At 46.4% G+C, this 19,690-nt stretch overlaps 1 protein-coding gene across 1 annotated transcript; it reads right to left on the bottom strand.

Annotated features, from left to right (window-relative positions):
- Nucleotides 1-977: 977 nt before the first annotated feature.
- On the bottom strand, nucleotides 978-7,259 carry NKX6-1 (NK6 homeobox 1). The gene is made up of 3 exons (XM_025887822.2): nucleotides 5,974-7,259; nucleotides 4,085-4,257; nucleotides 978-1,815 (listed from the first exon to the last, which is right to left on the bottom strand). The coding sequence occupies exons 1-3, from the start codon at nucleotides 6,641-6,643 to the stop codon at nucleotides 1,558-1,560; spliced, it is 1,101 nt and encodes a 366-aa protein (XP_025743607.1). The 5' UTR covers nucleotides 6,644-7,259; the 3' UTR covers nucleotides 978-1,557.
- Nucleotides 7,260-19,690: the final 12,431 nt, after the last annotated feature.

Here is a 19,690-nt window from a genome sequence, read left to right on the forward strand (position 1 = left end):
ACATTTCTTTTATCTTCCTAATCCAAGAGAATTAGAGATGTGACCCTACTCTTAAATAAATAAATAAATAAATAAATAGCAGCTATTTTACCCAAGGAACCAATATAGTAATTCTGTGGTCTTGACTTTTGAGATCTCTGGTGAGCTCAGATGATCTCTACCCTTCCATTCAAGGCAACAGATGTCTTCAAACTGTTTTTTAATTTGATTTATCCTTTGAAACAGAAAGTGCATTACATTTAACTGGTCTTGCAAAGGGGGGTTCTCTTCTCTTTACAAACCGAATTCCTTATATAAATTAATAAACGTTAAAGACGCTAATATATCACCATTATTAGCTTAAAAAAGAAAACAATATACATAGTCTATAGTATTCTTATGATACAAAACACTTCAAATTCAATTACAGCAACTAAATGAATTTTTATGTTTCTGACCCAGAGCAGTTGTAACAATTCCCACCATCTACTTTAACACGCATTTTTATCAGAAAAGAATTAAATTAAATACAAGCTATTGTAGCCCCTCCCTCCCCCATACTTTCTTTAAATCACTAATAAATAGCAACGAACGACTGTGCAATTTCTGAAAGGGACGGAGAGGCAGGTCTGAGGCCTTCCCTGGTTCCACGTCTTCTACTTCGAGTCCTGGAGGTGGCAGCGGGACGCCTGGCTAGGGGGGGTCAGGGACGAGCAACCGAGTCCTGGAGGTGGCAGCGGGACGCCTGGCTAGGGGGGGTCAGGGACGAGCAACGGGACAAAGGGAAGAGTGAGATTGAACAAACCCAAACCCGGGCGAAGAGCGGGGGTGGAGAACATTCTTGTCTCGCTTCTCAAATTAAGTTCCAAATAAAAGGGAAACGTGTGGTTTGAGTAACTCTTAAAAGGAGGGGGGGGCAGAGTGAAGGAAGAAGGAGGGCCATCTTTTTATACCAAATTCAAAAAAAGCATTTTACATCTTAAATATTCACAATAAAGTAACTTCTAGTCAGTGTGACTCACGATTTATTTACAAAGAGCCTTCAACAGGTTGCTTTAGTCGGCACAGCAGTTTGTGGGAGGAGAAGCCGCCCTCTCTCCTCCCATCTGTGGCGGTGGCCCGCCCGCGTGGCTCCGAGGTCCCTGCGGTGGGTGTAGAGCCTTCAAGAACCCCTCTCCGCGCCCCGCCCCGGCCGGCCGCGGGGGCCCAGGCGGGGGGGGCCGCTGCGGGGACCGCGGCGGCTCGCGCAGCGGGGGGACGGGTTTAGGGAACCGAGCGGGGCCAGGAGGGTGGCCCAGCTGCGAATTTCGGTTGCCTTATCTATGCAGTGCATTTCGAGGTCTTTTCTGCCTTCTGATCCAACCCCCGAGTCTCTCTCTCTCTCTCTCTCTCCCCCCCGGCCCCCTCAACTTCCAGGTTAAAAAAATAGATATGTACATCTCAGAAAATAGCAAAGAGCCCCGGCAGTTGGGGCCGGGTCCTCCGGGCCCCGAGGGACGGGCAGGCGGAGCGCGCGCGGTCCCCGGGGCGGCGGCCGGAGGCCCGGCAGGCGCCGGGGGGGTGGGGGGCGGCGGGCGCTCAGGACGAGCTCTCGTTCTCGGACGCGTGCAGCAGGAGGCCGCCGCCGCCGCTGCTGGACTTGTGCTTCTTCAGCAGCTGCGTGATTTTCTCGTCGTCCGAGTTGGGGTCCAGAGGCTTGTTGTAGTCGTCGTCCTCCTCCTCGTTCTCCGAAGCCCCCTTGAGCCGCTCGGTCTCCGAATCCTGCTTCTTCTTGGCCGTGGCCATCTCGGCCGCGTGCTTCTTCCTCCACTTGGTCCGGCGGTTCTGGAACCAGACCTGAGGGCCAAGAAAGGGGAGGAGAGGGAAGCCAGGGGGGCAGGAATTGAAGGCGAGCGGATCCAGGCAAGGCTGCCTCTCCCAGGCCCCCAGGTGGCTCCAGCGGGCGGGCCCCTGACGGCCTGCCACCCTCCCTCAGAGACCTCCCTTGTTCGGGCCGTCAAAGTCCGTCTCCAACGCCCCAGCTTCCTCCGAGTACCCGGCACCAGGAAACTGACTGCCGTTGCCATAGCGATAGTAACACAAGAGTACAGACGTTGTCAGTGAGCTATCTCTAAGAAGAGAACAAACTTGGAAACTTAAAGTAAGTTTCCCTAAAAATGAGCCCGCTTTCCTACTTTGTAGTTTGAAGTAGAAAACTTCTCACCTTCCTACGTTTGCCTCATAATGACTGTGATTTTATTTGTTGTTTACTTTCTTAGATTAAGACTTTGAAACATCTTGAAGTGTACTTGCTTCTTAGTGTGATTTGTGGGGGAAAGTATGGCATTTACCCCAATTACCTCCGTTCTCCTTTTCATTTTGGATATTTGTCTGTTTCACGGATCTCAGGTCTGAATCCACACAAACATGGTAGGTAAACACTCCCCTCCCCATTTACACTTGTAATGTACCATGTAAAGTTAAAAAAAAAAAAAGAAAGAAAGAAAGAAAAAAGAAAAAGATTTGCCAAAACAGAAACCTCAAATCACTAATAATAATCAACATAAATGCTTGAAAATATTGAATAGGTTAGCTAAAATCATCACAGTAGTTTGTGTGTGAGTCTTTCTCTGTGGTTTAATGTTTTCCATAAAACCAAAAATCAAGCTGAAATTTTCATTAGTTATTTTTTAAAGTGAAATTTTGCCAATTACATTATTTCCCACTGTTAGCATTCCTAGTCTCTCAAATATTATTTTAATATTGTTCTTCTCTAAGACATTTATTTTATATAACAAATATTTTAAGCTATTCACGATGTTTGACACCGTGTTTGATACACATAATTTAACCTAAAGCATCAGCAATAAGCAACCAATTTCCCAAAGATATTATCCTCTTTTTATGCTACTCATCCATTTTCTCATCCGTTATGTATTTATCTAGAGAATCAGAATTGTTAAGAAAGTGATTTTTATTTTCCTTATACAGCTATAATAATTCACTTCTAGCCACACAGACATATTTACGGTGACAATGAAGACTTCCAGATTACTGTGGTAGGCTCTGTACCAACCATTGCAAAAATAATTTTAACTGTGATGGTATTCTAATGGTCACTACAAAATCACTCCTGAAATGCATTTTATGATGCTTGCCTGGGAAGGAAATACACTCTAACCAGCAGACGTGGCTAACAGTTATTCCTACTTAAGTTAAGGAGCAACAAGATTACTAATGAAAACAGACTTACACTCCTTCCCCTCCAAAAACACCCAAATATAATAAACTGAAGAAGAGACACAAAAAAAGAATACTAGAAATAATGGAAACCACTAGATTTAATTTACCTACTGGTTCAATCCTTTTATTTTTCAGGGAAAGATTTCTCAAATTTGATTCCCTGGAAATATACTATACAACTCAATTATAAGCTAAGTGACATTTTAATTATAAATTGTCACAAACAGTAAAATATCGTACATCTGTTGATGAACTTAAACAGAATTCTTTCATAATACAGTAATAATCTTGTCAATTCATTTGGAAAATTGCTATTCCAAAGTTTTGGTCCTCAGGTAAACTAAAAGCAGATTCATGTCCTGCGAAGTTGGATCCTGTGGACCTTTTTTTTTTAACCTACAAGTTAATTTAGTGGCACTATAAGGCTGATCTACATCAGGAAATTATATAACTAGCGGAGCTTGCATTGACAAAAGCTTGAATATCCTTACAGATTGAATAAATAGAAGCTATCTAACTGGCGTGATCTATTCTAAGGGCTGATATTTCGGTCATGCTTTTATTCTCCAATAATGGCGAGTTCCCCCAGCACATGCTGGTTAATCTAGATTAACCTAATTTCAAAGGCGGGGGCTTGATTCCTTTTGTTCATCAACAGTTCGCCCGCCTCGAGACCCCAAGGGCCTTTGTAACCCCCACTCCTACCCCCTTCGCTGATTTCATCTTCTCCCCCGGCTCCTCAGATCCGCACCCCCGAGCGGCTGTTTGTTAGAGGGGTGTGTGTGTGCGCGCGCGCGTGCCCTTGTGTGTGCGTGTCTGTGTGCGCGCGCGCGCGCGCTGGGGATTGGGAGACCATCCCTCGAGGTTTGCAAGGTCTACTCACCTTGACCTGACTCTCCGTCATCCCCAACGAATAGGCCAAGCGAGCCCTCTCGGGCCCCGCCAAGTATTTCGTTTGTTCGAAAGTCTTCTCCAGAGCGAAGATCTGCTGGCCAGAAAACGTGGGTCTCGTGTGTTTTCTCTTCCCGTCTTTGTCCAACAAAATGGATCCTTGATCTGCGAGAACGGATAAAAAAGGGAAGGGGAAAAACAATCGGTTACAAGCGGCTCCACTGAACAGAAACGAACTCAAAACACGATGTTTTTTGGAAAGCTTATTCCGCGGCAGACATCAGAAGTGTCTGGCGCTTCCAGTCCCACCGCGCGCCTCCCTTGGCCTTTTTACGCCCACCTGTTTTTAAAAGCCGGGTGTGTTTGGAGCCGCGGTAAATAACCTTCTGCCGAACACAGACGTCAAACAGTGAGGGAGCGCATTACTGAAGTTTGCCGGGGCCGAATCACCAGGCCCCAGTAAATTGAGGAATGCCGGGAAAAGGCCCCTCTCGCCTCCCAGTCCAGTCAGTGCTCGCTCGGCCCCGGAGACTTTGCTTGAGGATGACTAGTTTTTTTTTTTTTTCCCTTTCCTTGAACGCTTTCTTAACCTGTGTCCGCACAACAAAGGGCGCCTTGTTTTTTGCACACGAGAGAGCTAAATCGCCCCCAAGTCTAACGCCTCTGCGGCCGAGGGGGAGGGGGTGCCGCCTTTGTTGGAGGTCCCTACGTGGCCATCAAAACCAATACAATAGCGTCTCCCCGACACCCTCACCCGCCCGGGCCGCCCTCCATCCTGAGGCTTCCCAAAGGAGCTTCTACTTAGCTCCCGCAACTTCCCTTAGTTACTGCCGTTAAGCCACACGAAAGAGGTATGGAGCCTTGGGGGACTCGGTCAAGAGCAAAGAACCGAACAAGAGAAAGACCTGGGCTGGGCCTCGAACTCCACTTGGAAGACTAGGAGCCTCCGCGGCGGTGGCCAACTACCCAGAAGATTGGACGGATCGCGGGGCAACTCAATTGGTTCCAAGCAAGGTCTTGGTGGGATGTGCATATTCCCCGGTCCTTCTGTCGCCACCTCGTTCTTCCTCTGGTTCATTTTCATGTTAGGATGTTGAGGGCCACGATGCTTTTCAACATTCCCAGGCCCAGGATGTCCCGGCCCTTCGCCACCCCCACCCCCCCTTCCCGGGGCCGAGGCGGGTGGGAAAGTGAGAGCCCAGCGGAGGGGAGTGGCCCGAAGTGACTGAGCTTGCTCCTGCGGCTGCCGCGGGCCTGTCTTCAATGGGCTCACCCGGCCCGACTGTACTGGGGCGGGGAGGGTGGGGGAGCTCCTCGAAGGGGAAGAGGTTAGGTAGGGACACCCTGGGCCGAGACGTACTAGCAAATACACGCACTCGGGCCGGGATTGTCGAGGGCTTGCCGCGGTCGTTCCCCATCAGTTCGCAGGGAGGCCAGTTAGGCTGGCGTAGGTGGAGTGGGGCCCTGGCCGACAGGCGGGAGACAGGAAAGAATGTGTGTAGCCGGGGTCTCAATGGCCTCTCCTGCCCTTCCCACCTCTTTAACCCAGGCAGGGCCTGAGATTGTCGTCAGGCTGCTCCAGAGTAGCCGGGGCCTCGGGTGAGACCCACGCCTAGCACCGCGTTGTTTTTAACGCGGACTCATGCACACCCGCTTCTCGAGGCGTGCCCAAGACTTGGAGAGCGCGGGGGGAGGGGGGCCTTGGACGCAAGCTCAGGGAAGCCAGAGTCCCTCAATGAATGCCCTGGCAGAGCCCAAATCGTGCGATTCTGGCGCTGCCAACCTACTGGGGAGCCAAGAGGGTGCACGGATCCCCATGCACACCAGGGGCCATGACCCGAGAGTGGGCAGAACACGCACAACTCAGGCGATCGTACTCACGAGGAGTGCAGGCCAGGCGGGCGTCCCTCCAGGGTGGGCTCTGCATAACTCCTGGCCAGAAGATGGGCGTCCGGCCGGGCAGCTCGGCCAGCGGCTTGGGGTACCGACCTACGGCGGCCACGGCCGCTGCGCTGGGGCTGAAGTAGAGCCCAGGCGGCGGCGGCGGTGGACTCAGGCTGCTGAAGCGGGGCAGGCCAGCCAGCAGCCCCGCTGGGGATGAGGCGGCGGCTGCAGCGGCCGCGGCCGCCGCGGCAGCTGCGGAAGCGGAGGAAGCGGAGGTGGACGAGGAAGAGGAGGAGGAGGAACCCGAGGGCGAGGCGGAGGGCAGGGCGGCCCCTGAGGCCACGGGCATGGAGGGCCGGCTCAGGATGTCGTTGATGCCGTGGGGGGTGGCGGCTGAGAGCTGCTGTGGGGGGCTGCCCAGGGATGAGAGCCCCCCCGCGGTCGGGGGCTTCAGGCTGCCTGGGTTGTGGGCGCCCAAAGGCGGGGAGGGCGACGAGGAGGAGGATGAGGAGGACGAGGAGGAGGGGGGGCCGGTGGGCAACGGGGGGTATGCCGCGGGGTACAGCGGGGTCTTCATTTCGGCCATGCTGTGCAGGGCAGCCAGGGGCGGGCTGCTGAGCAGGAACGCGCTCTGCCGGGTGCCCTCCATCGCCCCCACCGCTAACATCCCACGGCCAGGCCGGAGCCCGCAGCCACTCAGCGAGGGCGCCGGCCGGTGCCCCGGTGGGGCTCAGGAGAGCGAGGAGTGCCGAGGGCGCGAGCGAGGAGTAGCTCCGCGCTCCCAGAGGCGACCTGCCAACTGGGCCAAGGACGCCGCCGCCGAGAGTTGCTCTCGAAGCTGCGCAGCAGAAATGTCCAAACACGCCACTGGAGAGGCAGTGGCTCGCCGAGATCAGTGGGCGTCCGGGCGGGTTTGGCTGTCCTTTCGCTCCGCTCCTAGAGTCGTGGACTCAATCTCGGTCTCTTCGCTCTCTTCACTTTTCCTCGCCTCTCAATGTGCGCTACTTCCCATCTCCCCCGGAGAAATAAGCAAAGCAAAACCCAGACCGGCCCCAGAGTTTGCAACAAAGTTAAGAGTCACCGAATCTCCACTTCGATGTTGGCGTATAGGGACTGGCTCGCTTTCTTTGGGGAGGTTTAAAGGACTCCAGGTTCCGCCGGACGCGCTCCTCTAATCTTACTTGACTGCCCTGTTCTTTCGCCGCGAGGCTGATTCGCACTCGGCGCTCGCTGCTCCCGGGGAGAGAGAGAGCGCATCCAGCCCGCGGGAGGATTTCGCCTCTGGGCGGGCTTCCTCCGCCGACTCGGCCAGGGGCTGGTGCGCCAGAAGGGGCAGTGCCACCAATCCCCGCCGCTCCCGGATTCGGCGCGCCAACCCGCCTTCCCCTCTGGGCCACGGGGCACTAGAGTTGCAGTATTGAAAAGAAAAATGGGGAGGAAAAAAAAAAAACCACAGAAAAACAAAGACTAAGTGTGAAAAGTCTGACGGCTTCGGTTACGGCTCCGTTCGTCTGTCCACTTCTGCAAACGGGCCTGGCGACCCCCGCCCCACCCCCCCAGCACCCTCTCTTCTTCTCACTCTCCGCCTTTGCCTCTCCTCTCTCGCATTTTCTTCGCGGCTTTACAGGCTTCGTTCTTCTAAGTCCTGTGCTCTGGCCAAGCTGACCCTCTCCGGCTCTTCCACTCCCTCCCTCTCTCTCTCCTCTCCTCTCTCCTCTCTCCCTCCGGACCTGACAGTTCAGATGAAGCTCTCAAAGGTAATAAAACATTTACATCACTCCCTACCCCTCTTTAGCTGGGGGACGAAAAGAAGGGGGAACTGGGGGTCCAAAATGAGAACTTTGAGGGACGTCACTCAGAGGCGGCCGGGGAGGCGGAGCCGAGGAGCCGGGTACAGGCCGGGGGCGTAACCACCGTCTCCAATTGCGCTCAGCCTCGGGCAGCGCGTCGCCTCTAGGGCACGCCCACTCCGGAGCGCCGCACCCACTGACTGGCTGAGAAGGGCGAGCCGTAGGGCCGCGCCCGCTTGGTTCCCGCCTCCTCCCACCTCCATCGCTTCTGTGGGTGGGGTCAGGGGGTGGGGCCTGGCGAGTGGTGCGGTTCCGCCTTGGGGCCAGCGGACGCCTCAATTAATTGTGTTAAATAAAATGGAGAAGTGGAGGGGGGAGCAGAGACTGAGAGGGCATTACTTTTTAAAGAGAAGAATAATGAAAACCCGGCCCTTTTATGGAAAAGCAGTTCATATTCTTCCCTCGCCATCCCCCCTCGCCTGCTCGCGTCACCCTTCCCACCCCCCTTTCCCCCACGAGCTCGCGACGCCTCACCTCGAACAGTCTGGTCCCTTGTAAAATGGAGCTAATGGAGCGGGCAGCCGGCGCAGCCCTGGCCTAGCTCCTTCTTTTGAAGGGATTAATTAAAGGCCATCTGGGCTCTTCCAGAATTGTGTAAATTAATTTGCTGCTCCTTAAGCCTGTCGATGTTCTTAATCCCCTAGTAGGCCGAAGGGTCTTCCTCTTCCATTTCTGCCACCTCCTCTTTTCTTCTCTGTTCTTTCTTCGTTACTTTTCATTCCTAGGTTTCTCCGCAATGATATCATTTACAGGGTTACTCAATACTCAGAGAACAGAATCAGCTTAATGGGAATATTTGTTTTTCAGGTGATGTTTAGACCTGAGAGGAGTGAACTCTTTTTTTTTTTTTTTTAACTTTTCTTTCCTTCGATTCTTGTCGTTATTTGTTCTGAGTTTACACGGGAGCAGAATCACCAAAAGGGGCATCTATATAAAGAAGTATCTGGGTACCCCCCAGGGGACTATAAGTTTTTGAAAACTGTCTCCAAAGCTCTGGCCCCTTGCCCTCAATTCCAGGGTTGTTTTGAGAGATGGAGATGTCCAGCCTTCTGGGTTGTGGTGATGGGATGTCTAAGATTTAGGAGTTGAAGAGTGATTTCCTTCATTCCCTTTCTATCTTCCATCCCTCTTCCCTTGTATGAGAATCTTGAGATTGCTGGCAGGGTTGAGCTGTGCAAGGGAGGAGGAAGACTTTTGCACAATTCTGAGATTTCAGGATGTTGAAGTAACACACCAATGAGGGGTAGTCACTAGAGCAATTTGGATGAGATCATGAAGTCCAAACTTAATTCTTAGAAAATAGAATTAAATAGCTCAAGAATAAAATCTAATCGGTACTTCCCATGGATGGAGTTTGACTGAGTGCCAAAGCACTCCTATGGGTCCAAGCACCAAAAGCTAGGAGGGCTTATTCCGCTTTGATAGCTCTCATTTCTAAAGCTTTGGTCTTTTAAAGGTGGCAGTTTGTGTTTGAATTGTTTTTTTAAAATGTTTTTGTTTACCCTTTGCCACTTTTATTATTCATTACTGAGATAAAAGTAATTTTGTTTTTATTTAGTCCCCCTCTTCCCTCTCCACCCGCCGGTATTAACTTCGAGACTGGGCTAAATGGATCACTTCTCAGACCTTAGACTCTGACCTGAAGGAAGGTGAATTCCTTCCTCCACATGAATTATGCTGAGTCGGGCAAGAAAAGTGTTCATGTGGGGACTGTCTGCATTTCCCTACGAGGGAGGATGCTCTGCTGGGCTATGGGTCTAAACCCCAGCGCCCTGCCATTTCGGCCAAAAGACTGCGACCGGAGGATGAGGCAGGGAGCCCAGCCGAGGCCGAGTTGCTGGGGCCCCTCTGCCCCTCGCTTCGTTACAAACGAAACTTTTCCTTACCTCGCGGGCTTCCACTTGACAGTGGCACACAGTCTCCCTCCTGAACCCCCGCGCCTGGGCCACCAGCGACATCCTCACATTCCCCCAGTACACCGCATTCTCAAGAACTAGGTAGCAATGGGCGGGGGGGGGGGGGGGAGGAGAGGAGGCCAGTGATCCCCAAAGATTCCAATTTCCAAAAACGATCCCCCCTTTATTTCATGTAAATATTGTGACCCGGGAAAGAAATGGATATTCTCCTTTTGTAAATTTAGTATCTGATACGGAGAGAAGTGAGGTAGAGACAGAGAAATATGAGAGAGACATTCAACTCAATCCAACCAACTCTGGCTTAACTGACATTGGTAAATAGTTGCAAAGCTGGGTGCAAGGCATCTCCATCATTTGCTTTTATTTATCATTCACATTGAGGAATTAAAATAGCAGCATTTTTTTCTTGTGACAACAAAACAATTCTGGGGTCTGTGTACCTTGATCTCCGGGGTTTAACCCTGGGTGCCTGAATCCTGCGTGGGGCAGCTTATATTCCAGACACACACTGCGCTGTGCTGAAGGAAGGCGGGTGCCTCCTGCCTGGTGCTGGTTGTCATCGATCTGCTCTGTCTCCAGCTGGGAGCGGGAAGAGCGAGGGGCGTCTTCCGAGGGGGGTGGGCTGCTCCTGTCACTCGCGCACGGAGAGATGTCCCTGCCCCTGCAGAACTATTACCACCTTAGGGGCCGAGTCTTGGAAGAACAGATCCTGATGCCGACCAGGGAGGCCTGTTTCTGGTCGGGGCCGTCCTGCACGCGGCTTACAGACGCCCTAGAGAGTCCGACTTTCCCTTGCGGAATCCCCAGGACCCGCACGCCTTTCTGCCCACGACCTAATAAAGTCGGACATTTCTAAGTCCAGCTAGAAGACTCTAGCAGTAGAACGTGTAACACGTGGTCGCGACACCCCCCTCGCATCTCTGCACAATATATATATTTGGGGGGGGGGGCTGTGTTTGAAAGCGAACGATTTGCATTTTAATTGAAAAATAAATGAAAGAGTGTTGGCAAATTTTGAGGTTGCAAAAAAAGCTAAAATGATAGGGATGAGGAAAGCTACACGCCTCCCTTGACTTTCTTGAGCCGGAGAACAAACAAACCAGTTTTCAAGTTACAGTTGTTAGCCTGCTCCCACTGTTACGCAGCCTGTGCGATCCCCCTGACCACCTTACCCTCGGTCTAACCCTTGACTCAGAATCGCCTGGCGCGTTTGGATTCTTCTGCTTTAAGTTAAAGGAACAGCCACTAAATTCAGGGTAACTCGCAGAAGGAATGCAAATGAAATCTCAGCTAAATGTACTTAAATTCAGCAGTCGGGAATGAATGATAACTATTCTTCCCCAAATATATTAACGTCCAGTGTCGGGGATACTCAAGTGTAGCCACAAGAAGCCTATTTTACATTCGCAAAAGGCAGGGGACACGGGCGGGGGTGGCGGGTATGAAGGGAATTAGGTGTGTGTTTCCGGCCAATAACCTCTCTGAAATGTGTTTGCTTGAATTGCCTAGATGACTTCTTTAAGGACTCCACTTTGCCAGGGAGTGGGGCCTGTGCGGGCTGAACCCGGAGGCCAGCTGGGTTTATGTGAGTGTTGTAAGAGGGGTCGAGCAGGCACAAGGGAGAAAGAAGAAATGTCCACAAGCTTGAAACAAGTCAGTCTCAGAGAAGGAGAGCAAGGGAAAGGGGCTGCTTTTCTGTCTGTCGTCTCTTTGCCTCCTGTAAACGCCATGAAGGGGAACTGGACCCTTGGCTGCTTCTGCTGACCAGCAACTAAGGAGACGGATTTGGGAAGCGTTGGAATAGAAAGAGGCCAACAAATGCCCGGTGACTGAGAGCGCTGTAGGGTCTTGTGGTCCACGTTCTCCCAACGAGGCCAACAAAAAATGTGAGGGAAGCGACTGGTGTAGACTTAGAATCCGCTATCGGAAAGATCTCAAACCCCAAGCCAGGACATCCCTCAGGGATCTTCCAAATGTCAGCATGGCCCTCCTGCTGCACAGTCGCTGAATAGGTACTGAGGTCTCACGGGGATACGTGCACTCGGAAGGGAGGGTTCTGAAATGTCCCAGAAGGTGAAGAACACTAAAGTCCAGAAATGTCTGCAATATCAAAATCCAAATTCAGGAACGAGAGTAAATGCAAGAAAACACTAAATACCTTGCTGGAGAGAAAACTGGTCTTGAATTTCAGCAAAGCACGTAGACATGTATATATAATCCTCTCCTCTCCAGAATTTTCTGCGGAGACCCATTTGCTTCCAGGGAACACCCCCTTGCTTGCAAGTATATTCTGGAAAACGGGCTCTGGCGTGGAAATCCTGTGCTTGAAGGAATGTCTGTGGGTTACTACAATTCCTTTACGGAATAAAATGCTAGCCCAGTTTGATCCACCAGATTATATAGTGTCTGATGTGAACAGCCATGAAAAACTTATACCTGTATACCTGTATAAATAACATCCACGGAACATAATTTAGGTAATTTAGTTCCTCTTTATGTCCCGCTTAGAGTTGTTGCTTCTGACTTGGGTGTGCGTGCATGTGTCAGAATGGGTCCTTCCAGTGCCTCACACATGCGGCTCCTTATTCTTCGTTGAGAAAAAGTTATTTCATTTGCATTGCTGCTTGGTTTACAAGTGTCTGCGTCCTTTAGAAGGCCCTTTGAAAAAAAACCCTGAGCAGTTACCGCCCTCTTGTGGAAAAAAAACTTCTTAGCGTTTCATTCTATGAGGGAAGACCAGCCTCCGGAGTTGTTGAAGTGCCATACAGGATTTACTATCTCAATGAGGCATCTGCCTTTGTTTCACTCCAGGGTTCATGGATTAACATTTACTTAATTTTATCTGAAAATGCCAAATTCATAAAACGAAGTGTGGGTCTGACAGTTCTTGCTTTCTCAAATAGCAAAAGCTCCCTAAAATGAACATTTGAGATTTTAAATCTTTCTTCCTCACCTACCCTTTTGATGCTTTGTTGTTGGACTCAATGGTACTAAAACAAGTTTCTATTTTTATTGGAATCATTTTTGTCTTCTACTTTTCTTCCCTGATTATCAAAACAATACTATGCTCAATACAGAACACTTGGAAAGTAGAGACAATTATAGAAACAAAGAATGGCCCATAATCCCACCTTCAGGGGCAAATGCTTCTGATATTTGGCCTATGTACTTGCTATCTTTTCTCCAGGTTTTAGGCTATGCTTTGTTTTAATGGTTGAGATCACAATGAGTGTATCCTTAAGCCTGTTTTAATAACCTGCTTTTTCCACTTATTGAAGCAGTTGCCGCTCAGCTCTGAAATCTGCCAGACTTTGTCTTCTGTGGGGTGAAAAGGACCCTGAGCATGTGTCAAAAGACATGGGTCTTACAAAAAGGTAATCTTGCACGGAGGCAATGTGCTCCAATACCTGATTTTTCCACTCACCATTATCCCCTTCAGGTCCTCAGACACTTTGTCACTAGTTCTTAGAATTTTATGACATAATAATAATAACAATAGCTAACACTGAGTGTCTACAATTCTGAGTATAGTATAAATTCAACAGCAACTCTGAATCTCTGAATTAGGTACTATGGTTGCCCCCATTATAAGGATGGGAAAAGATGATGAAAACTAAAGCAAGGAAAATTAAGTAACTCATTTAAGATTACACAGCTACTAATTGGGGAAGATGGGGTACTTATTGCACAAGTAGTCTGGCTCTAAAATCTATACTTTTAACCACTACATTAAACTGCCCCTCTGAAACTGAAGAAAAAAAAATTTTAATGCATATGAAAGCAGTCTGAATATTGTGAATTGATAAACAAATATTAGCATATTCCATCACGGAATAAAAACCACAACTCACATTTTCTTAGATAAGAAAAACATTTAAAGGGGCTTGGGAGCTTCTTGGATTCTTTTTTAAATTACTCAAATACAGGGGCGCCTGGTTGGCTCAGTAGTTAGGTGTCTGCCTTTGGCTCAGGTCCTGATCCCAGTCCAAGGAGAGAGCCCCACGTCAGGCTCCCTGCCCAGAGGGGAACCTGCTTCACCCTCTCCTCCCTGCTCCTGCTCTTTCTCACTATCTCTGACTGTTTCTTTCTCAAATAAATAAATAAAATCTTTAAAAAGCTATTCAAATACAAATTTAATTCCTGAAAATAATGTTAGGTATTATTAGACAAATATTTAAATTTCAAAATAATTTTGATTTTAGTTACCTTTAAAAATTAATAGACTTTATTTTTAGAGCAGTGTTACATCTTTTAATTTTTAACTTTAATTTTTCTTTTAGCATACACACACCTCAGCTTCATATCTTCATTCCCTGATCATAGATTTGCCTCACAGATGGTATAGATTGTAGCTTTAAAATCCATTCAAAGACCAAGTAGTCTTCAAAAGAAATCATTCATCCTGGCCATCTTACTCTGCAAAATTGCCAAAGATGTAGGTTATCCCCTTGGTCACCAAGAAAATCTCCAATTACTTGGGATACTTCGTGTATCATGGAGTAATGAGCAAATCCAAGTGGTACGAAAGTCATTTTACATCAGCACGGTTTAGCTATCAACCAACCGGAAGTGTTACCCTGTCTATTAAGATGCATGTACTATTTATCAGCCTGGAATTCGGCAACTCCATCAAGTTCTGGTTCCTGCCCTACACCCTCCTAGCTGTGATCTTAGGTAAGTTCGTTACTTTTTATATAAAACTGGCACTCTTGAAGAGATGCTGGATCTAGTGCACTATCTTCCCTAGGATTGTCTTGTAGAGGTGATCTTGCAGTGATTGTCACCCTTGTGTCTATAGGGGGGGGATGTTTCCTCAAAGGAAGTGAACGTTTCTGATCTTAATTATTAGTGGAAGAGCAGGAAGGAAGGAAGGAAGAAGGAAGGAAGGAGATACTTCAAGGCAGGCCTTAGCTAATTAGAAAAGAGGAAATGTTTACCTCACTCAATGTCCCTTGTTTTGGTTTGGATTTCGAGCTCTCCGAGGTGTTTTTAACGTAGAGGCTAAAGATAAGCACTGTCACTGGAGGCAAAACTTGAACCAAGAAGGAGAAAATCCTGCAAAGAACCCCAAATTAATGATGAGTGTGTTGTATAAACTACTTTATCTTGTTTTATGACACTCATTTTTGCACTGCAATTTTCTCTAGATTATAAGTAAGGCTTTGTTGAAATGTTCTAGCATGGTCTAAGAATTGCTCCTGGAAAGTACAAATCCACTGTCCACATTTGGACAGAATATTAAAGAGAGACCTGTGCCCCTCCTAGGCCATCTAGGTTAGCTATCCAGGTACTTCTCCCTTCCAGCTCAGAAATATTGCCCCACCTTAGGAAGGAGAGTATTAGTGTACGATAAGAAGTGACAATTTGTGGGGCACCTGGGTGGCTCAGATGGTTAAGCGTCTGCCTTCCGCTCAGGTCATGATCCCAGGGTCCTGGGATCGAGTCCTGCATCGGGCTCCCTGCTAGGCAGGGAGCCTTCTTCTCCCTCTGCCTCTGCCTCTGCCTCTCTCTCTGACTCTCATGAATAAATAAATAAAATATTTAAAAAATATATTAAAAAAAAGAAGTGACAGTTTGTGTTTTTTTATAGAAATGTGCAGTCCTCTGGCAGGTTAAGAGATTACAGCAAACAATGAGAACAAGGACCACATTGGTTTAAAACAATGGCTCTTAACCCTATTAAAACTAGTGCTACCAGTGTCATGGAATGAATATTTGGTAATGGGTCTTTTACTACTCTGAAATTATATTAATAGGTAATATAATCTACCTATCCACATAATTTCCAAAACAATCAATATAGAGCTTGAACTATAACACAAAGGAGAAATAAAAGGAAAACTATTTATAATGATATAATATATAATTCTGTATGTAAATGCACAGGGACTATCTACACTGAAGACAATGAAATAATCAGACATACCTATATATAGAATCACAATAAATGCAGCCATTACAAATACAGGCTAATTAAGGAGTTTCAAATATTATTAGTGGCACTGACATTTGTGTGTTGATTTTTCAGAAATGGTGACTAACTCTTGAATGATACAAAGTATGTCCTTCTCTTAGTTTATATGGAAGTTACCTTCTTGGATAAATCTATGTTTATTGAAAACATATAGAAATGCTTTGTGTTTATATATAAAACAGAGTAAATTCTGGGCTCAATAATAATAAGTAGATTTTTTACCTACATAAATATTCATTAGGAGGATTTAAATTTTTACTTTTGCAGGAATGTTCCATGTATTATAGGACATCTCACCTCCCTGGGCCCTGCCTGTTAACAGTGTATTGCCCTTAACCAGTCTGGCAAAGGAAAAGCACCCACAGATTTGCCAAATGCCCCCAATGAAAATCACTGTTTTACAACTTGAGACAGTTTTTTTAAATTATTTTTTTAAAGATTTTATTTATTTATTTATTTGACAGAGAGAGAGCACAAGTAGAGGGAGCAGCAGAAAGAGAGGGAGAAGCAGGCTCTCCGCCGAGCGGGAACCAGATGTGGGACTCGATCCCAGGACCCTGGGATCATGATTTGAGCTGAAGTCAGACGCTTAATGACTGAGCCACCCAGGCACCCCAATCAATATTACATTGCATGCATTTCTTTTTTTGACCCTCATCTTGCAGAGTAACTGATAATGAAAATATGCATGCTCTCACATAAAGTGGATATAAATAAAATTAATCTTGAAATCCAGGTTATGAATTAGTTTAAATGACAGTATTTAATATTTACTAACTCCCGTCCCTGTGCCCAGTACTGTGATGGAAATTTAACAGATACAGAAAGCATAGCTCTTGCCCATGGCAGTCCATTGTCCTTGGAGAAACTGAGTACATACAATATATGAAATGTCTGGAGATAATTAAGCAACATTTAGTAGAGCTTGTGATTTAAAAGCATAAACTAAATATTGTAGGAATACAGAAGTATACAATGCTGTTAAAGGGTGGTGCTTAGAAAAGAAAGCTTTACGAGAAAGGGCCAGTCACTTATAGTGGGTCTTAAATGAAAGCAAGATTTACAGAAAAAGAATGAGAAAGAGAATTCTGGTTCTAGAAAAGAGCATTGTAAGTAGAAAGAAAGCATGTAGTCAAGAAATCAGGAAATAAATGAATGTGATGTTGGCAAGGGAGGAGATGATATGAAAATACGTTTCAGCATTTACTAGGTGCTTATTTTGTACCCTTGACACAATGGAGAGATGAGGAAAGGGCATTGCTTCATAGGGGTGGAAACTTTTAGTTCTTCCTGAAAATATGAGATTAACTCAAATATCCCTCTAATTGTGCCAAATACCTGTGTTCTTTCCATTAGTATTTACCTACTATTCCTTGGATCCATTTTTGCAGGACTTGATTGCTCATACCTCAGTCAGGTGAGAAAAGAAACAAAACCCAGATGGAGGCAAATGACACAGGATCAGACCAAGGAAAGAACCAGAAGCACCTCCCCCAGCCTCATGGGAGAATTAGACTTAAAACAAATGGAAAAATCAGTAGTTTAGGACACTAAACACCACAGGAATAAGAACAGAGAAATTCAGGGTTCCTAAGCCATATTTGAGAATCCCACTTCAGAAGTCTAAGCCAAAGACAAATAAAATTGTTCAGACCACTTAGGAACAAATGTCATGTTTTATAATCACAGCTACAATTCCCAGGTTTGGGGCCTCTCTTTGGTTAGGATTAACCTTGATTAGGATTTGGGGTCCCAGAATAGCATGGATTATTTAATCGTGGCAGATCTAATTTTTCTCATCTTCAAAATATCGATGGGTAAAGGAGAGAGTTGATTTAGGTCATTTTGTGGTGCTCTTTGATGCTCATATTCTGTGGGTCTAATAATCAACCAACAGCCAGGTGTTTGCAAAAGAGCAATGTAAAGGCTGGTATGAAGCGGACTGCAGGGTTGGAACTAAGAAACCAGTGAGGAATACCAGCAGACTCCAAAGAAGGAGGCCAATGAAAATACTGCTAACCAGCAGCTGTGGTTTGGTTTCCAGAGGGCTGGCTTTCTGGAAGGCTGCTACCCACTGGCTAGATGCGATTTCTGTACTCAGAGCAGTACAGAACACTTGCGATCAAGCTCATTTAGGCACTTACTTTAACTTAATGCTGTTTACATTATGCTGAGGTATTACAGTCACGTGCATCTGCACAGCATTTACTTCCCCAGCATTCTAAGACCCATGACAGGCGGTGACTCATTCTGTAAGAACTCTCCAAGGAATTAGTTCATAATTATTTATTATTTTAAAAAATTATATTACAGGCAACAGACCTCAAAGACTTACTAGAAGGATGGCATCACCACCTATCTGCAATTTGGAATAGGAAGAGATATATGGGCAGGCACAAAGATGTTTAAAATATTTTGAGAACAAATTCAAAATCTGTTTCTACATTTTGGATGCGAATCGAGTCCAGAAGTGGAAGCAAGGTGTGATATTGAAGTTTTATAAACAACTTGTATTTCTAAAATTTCTGGAATATAGTGAGTAGAAAGAGTGCTTTACTGGAAATTGGAATCTTAGGTTTTAGCACTCCGTCTGGTTTTCCTCATCCTTAAAAAAAAAAAAAACATTAAAATGTAGGTTTATGCAAAAACTTTTTTTAAGATTTATTTATTTATTTATTTATTTATTTGACAGAGAGAGAGATAGTGAGAGAGGAAACACAAGAAGGGGGAGTGGGAAAGGGAGAAGCAGGCTTCCTGCTGAGCAGAGAGCCTGTTATGGGGCTCCATCCCAGGACCCTAGGATCATGACCTGAACTGAAGGCAGACGCTTAACAACTGAGCCACCCAGGCACCCCTATTCAAAAACTTTTATGCTAATGTTGACAGTAGCATTATTCATGGTAGCCAAAAGGTGGAAGCAGCCCACATGTTCATCAACTAATTGATGGATAAATAAAATGTAGCACATCCATACAATGGAATATTACTGGGCAATAAAACAGAATGAAGTATTGACACATGCTACAACATGGACAATCCTTGAAAACATTATGCTAAGTGAAGAAGCCAGTCACAAAAGACCGCATATTCTGTGATTCCATTTATGTGAAATGTGCAGAATAGGTAAATCTATAGAGACAGGAAATAGATTAGTGGTTCCTTGGGGATGGGATAGGGTGAGGAAGCAGAAGTGGGGAATGACTGCTAATGGATATGGGGGTTCTTTGGGGGAGATTGAAAATGCTCTAAAATGAGATCGTGGACATGGTTGCACAACTCTGTGAATATACTAAAAACCTCTGGACTATACACTTTATATGGGTGAATTTTTTCATGGCATATGAAACATACCTCAGTAAACCTATTTTTTTTAAAAAAGCAGAGAGATTGTGTGAAAGTACCAAAAGGAAAATGCTCTATTCGTATAGGAGGAATCACTGTGGTCTTCACCTGAGGAAATTTGCTGGGAGGGAAATGACAAACTGCCAGTAGCTAAAGGAATAGATACCTGAAGACAAGGGCATAGGAATGAGACTGCCTTATAAAAGGAAGATCAAACTAAACTGTAATAACACAATTTGAAAAAATGGCCCCAATTTATTTGTTTTTCCTTCTAGGTTTGCCTTATGTCTCATATGTAAACAAGATGTAATTGGCTTGTAGAAACAACAAATATGCATGTCAGGTACTTTTTACTATTTCAGAATCATAGAGTCCATAAATTAGTCCTTGACTGCCCTAGAGACAAAGAAAAGGTACGCAGAGGATTCAAGCCAAGAAATTTTGACGTCCTACTGAGTGTTAATTCTACCTCTTAATCAAGATCTGATTACAAAAAAGGAAGCCAGAACATAAAAATGCTATAAAGATTTAAAGTTTTTCACTCTTCTCCATAACTCACACTGTATATGTGCTCATTATGACATTCACTAGAGCAAGAAAATTGAGATGTTGTTACAAGGTTCTGTACAACA

The sequence above is a fragment of the Callorhinus ursinus genome, unplaced genomic scaffold (genome assembly GCF_003265705.2).
Source record: "Callorhinus ursinus isolate GAN/ISIS: 27379988/994484 unplaced genomic scaffold, GSC_fseal_2.0 scaffold4, whole genome shotgun sequence".
NCBI lineage: Eukaryota > Metazoa > Chordata > Mammalia > Carnivora > Otariidae > Callorhinus > Callorhinus ursinus.